The sequence below is a fragment of the Akebia trifoliata genome, chromosome 3 (assembly GCF_017979445.1).
Source record: "Akebia trifoliata isolate Shusen 1 chromosome 3, ASM1797944v1, whole genome shotgun sequence".
NCBI lineage: Eukaryota > Viridiplantae > Streptophyta > Magnoliopsida > Ranunculales > Lardizabalaceae > Akebia > Akebia trifoliata.
This window is the reverse complement of record NC_141377.1, coordinates 40,315,762-40,323,275: the sequence shown is the minus strand read 5'-3', so window position 1 is coordinate 40,323,275 and position 7,514 is coordinate 40,315,762. Positions and strand designations below refer to the sequence as shown.

The 7,514-nt window shown below is 35.3% G+C and overlaps 2 protein-coding genes across 2 annotated transcripts; both read right to left on the bottom strand.

Moving 5' to 3' along the window:
* Window positions 1–1,315: 1,315 nt before the first annotated feature.
* Window positions 1,316–3,969, bottom strand: LOC147406940 (small ribosomal subunit protein uS17z-like). The gene is made up of 6 exons (XM_086435292.1): window positions 3,816–3,969; window positions 3,649–3,689; window positions 3,440–3,540; window positions 2,030–2,174; window positions 1,841–1,930; window positions 1,316–1,754 (listed from the first exon to the last, which is right to left on the bottom strand). Exons 1-6 carry the CDS (start codon window positions 3,825–3,827, stop codon window positions 1,661–1,663), a joined length of 483 nt encoding a protein of 160 aa, XP_086291418.1. The 5' UTR covers window positions 3,828–3,969; the 3' UTR covers window positions 1,316–1,660.
* Window positions 3,970–6,140: 2,171 nt separating this feature from the next.
* Window positions 6,141–7,082, bottom strand: LOC147406939 (agamous-like MADS-box protein AGL62). Its single transcript, XM_086432802.1, has one exon. The coding sequence runs from the start codon at window positions 7,047–7,049 to the stop codon at window positions 6,252–6,254; it is 798 nt and encodes a 265-aa protein (XP_086288928.1). The 5' UTR covers window positions 7,050–7,082; the 3' UTR covers window positions 6,141–6,251.
* Window positions 7,083–7,514: the final 432 nt, after the last annotated feature.

Below are 7,514 nucleotides of genomic sequence, written 5' to 3'. Positions count from 1 at the left end.
CTTCCTTTTGGGGAGTGAACTGCTGGTTGTAAATGGATTGTCAATGTCAAGTGTCTTGCGGATGGCATTGTTGATTGATACAAGGCTCGTCTAGTTGTTAAGAGATTTACACGAACTCCAAAAAAGAATTTTGGTACTACATTTGCTCCTATAGCTAAATTTTCTATTGTTCGCCTTTTTATCTCGTTAGTTACATGTCACTCGTGGTCTCTTCACCAATTCGATGTGAATAATGCATTTCTGATTGGTGATCTGACTAAGATTATCTATATAAACCCTCTTTTGGATTTCGTCTTCAGGGGAAGTATTCTGGAAAAGTATGTCACTTTCTTAAATCTCTGTATGACCTGAAGCAGTCTCCGAGAGCCTGGTTTCTACGTTTTTCTGATGTTATTTTATCTATAGAGTTCTCTATATGCCACTCAGATCATACTTGTTTTGTTCGTTCAGGATTGGATGATTATTGCACCATTGTTTTACTTTATGTGAATGATATTATCCTAACTAGAGATGATGCACGGTGGATTGACAGAGTAAAGATGTTATTGAATCGTGCTTTTGAGATTAAGAACTTGGATCCCCTCAAGTACTTCTTGGGAATAAAAATGACCCACTCTGGCCGTGATATTTCGTTATCTCAGTACAAATACGCATTTGATTTTCTTCAAGACACTGGGATGTTTGGTTATCGTCTTGCTTCCTCCCCTATGGATCAGAATCATCATCTTCATACTGACTCTGAACATATTGAGGTCTGACTTTGAACATATTGAGATTGATATTCACTTTCTCAGGGAGAAAATTTGATCTAATAATCTTTAGACAATCTTCAAATCAACTTATCAACATACTTACGAAATTTGTTGGTCCTTCTATCACTAATTCTCACATTGTCAAGTTAAGTTTAGTTGATATATTTGCTCCAATTTAATAGGAGAGTATTGAAAATAATTAATTATTATTTTAGTCCTAACTATTTCTTTTAGTAATAGCTTTTATTTATTTCTTATATATAAGAACAATTTTATCATTTTGTCTTTTGATTCTTTTATTATTATAAATTCTTACCAAACTTTTACATTGAGACTTGACAATTACTTTTCAATAATTCTTCTAAAAGGAAAGAAAATAAGGTGGATCCCATAACAGTGCATGAAGACAAATACGTGCATGGATTCCTAAAATCCTCAAGCAATGTTTGCACCCAAACACAATTTAACAACGGCGGCAACAGCAATGGCTGCAATTGACAAGGAACAAAGTACAATACTAGTAGTATAAACACAAATCATAAACGGGACAAGACCAATCCAGATTCCAGAGGGCCATCTATCAGATGAGCTGTACCTCTTGAAATTCAAATATTATAGTTAGTGTGATGTACACAAGTTTACGCACAACTCTGATTGGCAGAGTTCATACTATTCACCCATGGGTGACAAAGGATGAGTGGAAATAACATACTGGAGCAATCAATTAACTTAGACAACGCTAAAATATTTCAAATAAAAAACTGAAGACTAATCCAGTCACCACAAATCAAAACAAACTAAAAAAATTCCAAAAAACACAAAAAAGATGAAGTATCAGCAATGGCTGTCTACAAATTGTTCTAAAACTCAACTGCATTGCTCGGTGAGGACAAAACTGGAGTCTAGCCTTAGATTGCACTGAAGGCCTTCTTTCCACCACCACCAGAAGATTCAGCAGGAACGACCTTCAACACATTGAACCTGACTGTCTTCGACAAAGGCCTGAACATAAAGCATAAAACACATTTACATTAAAGAGAAGTACCAATTAGGGATGAGAACTTCCTGTAGTAGTTAGGATGGTGTACCTGCACTGGCCAATGATCACATGGCCACCCTCTTTCACACGGAAACATGGGGAAATGTGAGCTGGAATATTGGAATGCCTCTTCTCGTATCTGAAAACCCAAACAAGGAGATTTTAAAATCTGTATTCTCCTTAAGAATTAAGTACAGATCAATATACATCTGAAAAAAAAATTGTGCAAGTCACTTGCCTCTGATATTTTTTCACATAGTGAAGGTAGTCTCGGCGGACAATGATAGTTCTCATCATCTTGGCACTATGGCAGGTTCCTGCCAAGATACGACCCCTGATAGAAACATCGCCAGTGAAGGGGCATTTTTTATCAATATATGATCCTGCAAACAAATCATGCCACCCCAATAATAGCCCTTCATAATAGTGAGATCTCAATTAATTATCAATCAACAAAGCATCCTTCTACGTAACTTAACTTTACAAGTCCTTGTTAGATTCATAAGTTTTAGGTCTTACTAAAGGCAGCAGTTGATGATCTAGTTCCTAAGGGTTAATTCATTCCAAAGACGTGTTCAATACAGAGAGAAACCAAAAATACTAACCATCATGTTATCCATTCAAAAACCATTTAGTAAATCCCAAACATCTTTTTTTATTTTAAACTAGATGTATTCAAAATGAGGGCAGTTTACATATTCCATTACAGTTCACTGAGATCATTAAGGTGGACGTGAGTTTCTGGAGTGCTATGTCACTGACACATACAATCAAATAAAAAGGATAACTTTATAAGACAACAATAACACTAGCTATGCTTTATGGAGTAAATGTTGCGTTGTTTAGAAGTATGAAGTTCATAGATTGAGTGCAACAATCATTTAGCAAATCCCAACTCTTTGAGATAAGGTTTGAGAAGATGACTCAAAGAGGTCCTTTCCAGTGTAGTCAAGGCAAGCGCCTTGATGTGCCTCAAGGCAGGGGGCAGGGCGGGGCGGGGCGGGAACGAAAGCGCCTTAACACATGTGAGGGGAGGCAGTTTAAGTTAGGAGCATGCATCGACTACACCTCAATCAAGGCACACCAGGTGTCATGTCACATGCCTCCCCACGAGACTGACTTAACTTGGACGAGCCAAGCTAAAAATATATTTTAATAATATTTACTTTATATATCATAAACTGGATTAGTTGTAGATAGTAGATACTCAATCACAAAATATTACTTTATAAAAAAATATTCAAATTCTTAAAATTTATTTATTTATATGAAAAACACCAAAACCAATCCAAAACTCAGACCTCAGACAAGTCTCCGCTCCAAGACTTGATCATTCACATTGGATATCTTGTCCAGTGCCCCCAAAACAGGCAAAACCCAACTCTTCGGTGGCATTCGTATGTAAATCTAATTCTTTCAACAACAACAAAATATTCCTTGCACCATCTATTAACGCTTCTTTATAAATAACAAAAGTAATAAACAAACAACAGGTAGCAACATGTCCTATTTGTTCTCGTTCTGATTTCAAAAGTTCGGTTTTTTATCCTAATTTTTGCAAGGAAAAAAGATATCGAAAATCAACAACAGTCCATTATAACAGAATGAATTACACAATCAAACTAGAAATTAGAAAGATAAACCAAACCTTCGATAGCCTCTCTCGGAGTCTTGAAGCTCAAACCGATGTTTTTCCAGAAACGTTTTCCGCCCTTACCAGGCCTCTTTCCCGTCCCAGATTTCTTCGAGCTGCAACAATAAAAACCAACAAACACAAACTCATCTACCATTCTAATAGAAACAATATTTGAATACCCCAATAGAAACAATATTTCAAGACCTTATTTTTTTTCTCACCATAGAAATACCTTCGGCTGCTTCAAGAACGCCTTCTCCGTCTGGATTTAACAAAAACATCAATAAATCATGAATCAACGAAGAACGAGCTTCAAACATCGAAAAATCAGAGTAGGTTAAAGCGTGATTCAGCAAATTTTTATACTGGTTCGTGTGTGAAATCTAACCTGTTCAGCCATGATTGCAAAAGTTCAGATTTCGAAGGATACAAGAGGAGAACAGAAGAAGCAATCGAGTCTCTGCTGCAGTGTTAGAAACCCTAATTCTTAACGCAAGAGTGTCGATACATGATAATGTTAGTGTAATGCGACTACAAAGCTAATACACCCCGCCCGAAAATATAAGGTTTTGGGCCTTTCATCTAGAGCCCGCGAAGGTAGGGTTGAATTCAAAATTTTCCAAACCCATTAAATCCGGGTCGTAATATCAAACCGATCCGCAACTCGACCATGTTGTCTATATTTCTTTTATTTATATATATCTAGAGGGTAGCATTCGCAAACACACATGTATGAAAAGGATTTATCTGCAATTTAAAATATTGATTGGAGGTTGTGTGAATATTATATAGTAAAAAAGGATAGTTTTGCAAATTTAAAAATTATTAAATCATGACGTGCAATTTTCTTGGTTTTCGATCAAAATGACACTGATCATATTAAACTTAAATGTAAAGGTGGGAGCATTTGTGAGATAAAAAATTTGGTGTCCAACCATTTCTATCTACCTTCTCTCATTATAAAAGAAAAAAAAATTCTAAGAAAATTAGAGTAAATAGATTAAATATTTGATTCAAGCCCTAAGACCTCAGTCATCTACTAGAAACTAATTAAAATTGACATAACTTCCCCCGGCCTCAAGTAGAGAAAATCCTTAATATTTCTCCCAGAAATCCATCATCTACACACTCCTTAACCTCTCGCTAAATTCTTTTTTAAACTATCCGACTTCTTCTTCAATTCATCACCTTCAACCTTTTGCAGAAAATTGTTAATTGTTATGTTAAAAATCTATTCTCTTCAACTTTTCCTAAATCATATATTACTCCTATGGTTTGGAGATTATAAGGAGATGGAATCTAGAGGTTGAAGGGGCAATATGAGTCTTGGAGAAAAATACATATAGTGCTTTGCTAGAGGTTGAATGAAGTCATTTTATTAGACTTTTGAAAAGACCTAAGTCAAGGGTAAGTCAGTAGTTTGAAAAAATAAAAAGAGAGGGGAGCGTATCTCAAATATTAACCAAAAGAGCCTAGGGGTATACCTAAATCAACCATAATAAAACAAGATAAAGAAAGAAAACACAACTTGTAGGGCAAAACCCTTTAAATAAGAAAAAAATAAAGCCCATAATTTTGGGCCCAACAAGTTCATCTGAGAGAGTGGGAAAACATACTAAATATTAGTAAAAATTTCTTTTTATGATAAGATTTTTGGGGAAGACAGTATGATTTCCATATTGAAAAGATCCTTTAATAATCAAATTTAAATTATCCTTTTACGAAAATAGAAAAGATATGTTAGGAATAAAATCTTAATCCTAACTAAATGACCTAGTTCGAATCTTTATTGAAAGATTCTGAAATTCTCTTTACAGCCTGGATTAATTGTTTGAAATTTTTTCTGATATAAAGTATTCCCACATATTTTTTAAACATATTTTATAAATACAAATCAGACCAATCAGTAAGCCCGGTGGTCACCTTCATATTTTGATCTTAATTATATCGATTTCTACACATATCTAATTGTTTCTATTTAGAATCTTAATCACAAATTTGGAAAACAGCAAAAACTGATAATAATCCAACCTCTTGTGGTTGGCATATTTAATACCCTACATGCAATTTATAAATAAATTAAAGTTCTCTTTTACATACCAACTGTGAAATGTGGCATATATTTATGATATTCCCATATTTTCACTATGGACACACATCAACTCATAACTACATGGACTTGCAGTATATCTAAATAGATTTCGGGACCTAAACTTCCTATAAGTACTAGGACCATATGTCAATCAAAGAGTAATAATACATGCATTGATCAATACCCGGCATGAATGGGAACCAACAAGAATTGGAAATGTTGAGTAAAATAGGTTACTTTTTATATTCTTAATACAACAAGGAAAGATCGATATCCCTCTAGATTTAAATTGAATATGCTAATTCAGGAGCTATATCATTCTATCATAATTAAAATTGGAATCAAAACTAGAACGATTGTATCTAATAGAGTCCAATTCCAAGTAAGTTCATTCAGACAGGAACCAATGAGCATATCCACTGAATGGATTTGACAAACTAAGTCCAGCTACAATACCAACACACCAATGCCCCATATTATGAAGGCCCATATAGTAAGAGTGGGAGGTGATATTCATCATCAGAATTGCATCCATAAAATCCTACATAGCAACACTTGCCAAATGCAATTATTTTAATATAATTAACTTATTTTATTAACTATTATCAAGTCAACCTACTTATCCACAATCCCCCTGAGAGATAGGAAAAAAAAACAACAAAATTGACAAATTAATAGATGCAAATAAGAAATCCTAACCTTCAAACGTCACTCAACTCAAACTAATAGTCTTTAATACAAACCATGTCCAAAGCCAAAACCATAACCATGAGGAATAATAGAGGTACTACCACCATGTGGTTTTACATCAAATGGATCAACCATTCCAATAGAATTAACAGGCAAGAACGACGAGAAAGACGTGTCCATCAACAACTCATCCCCTCGATTCGCTACGTTCCTCTTAAGATCTTCCATTGAGACCCTTAATTGCTCAAGCTCATGCAGACCCAAATCATCTATAGGTGCTTCCCACCAAGCTTGGTTCTTACTTGCTTTCCTCAACTGTTTAAGTGCATCTCCTCTTTTCTTCTCAGCTTCTAATTGGTTAAGTACATTGGTGTAGTCTTGCTTCAGCTTACTTAATTGTTCCCGTCGTTGGGCTTCCATAAGTAACAGTGTAGGATCAGCGTCTAGAGAGGCCTTCCTACCTCGTTGGGGTTCGACAAGTGGTAGCATAGGATTGACTTTTTGAGCGGCCTTCTTATTGAGGAAACGATCGATAATGGATTCAACACATGGGTGGCCAAAGGAGAAGGCTTTGCCTGCTGGGGAGAAGACTATTATGGCTGTTTCCGCACCACAAAGGATGCAAAGCTCACTAGCCTTCTTGAAAAGCCCGGCTCGACGCTTCGAGAACGTTACTTGTCGTGCTTCTTCTTGCTGGATCCTCTTGATTTCGATCTTTTGACGACCCATGCTCGGTTTCCTCACCATAACCAAAAGAATTAGAGAAGACCCAAGCGAAGAGAAATGGATTTTTTTTTCTTTCTTCTTGGAATGGTTTTGAGAAGAATCTTGAAGGAACATGGGTATTTATAGGGTTAATGTCAAGCTGTCTAAATTAAAGTCATTATTTTCGGATCTTGATTATAGGTTGGATTTCTTTAATCTCAATTGAAGTTTGATGCAAAGCATCAAACATACAGCTTTTGTGGGAGGAAAAAAGAAAAACATAGTGATAAGTGCATTGTTCTCTATTAGAATCACTAGGGAAATTCTCCCGTCTTATCCGTTCTTTTGCTGGAAAGTCTCAAACAACGTTTGAAAATTGAATTTTTCCTTTTACGTTTCTTTCTGTATTTAAGCTTAGTTACCAATTTGAGTTCAAGGTCTTATCCTTGTAATAGATGAAAAATAATAGAAATTTAGTGATCTTGGTTGGCATTTTTTTAACTCTCGTTGACCTCTATAACACAATAATTGACTCCAAAAGGAAGTCAAACGTCAAGCCCATTGTCATTTAATTTTCAATTGCCCACGTGTTCCTTTGAC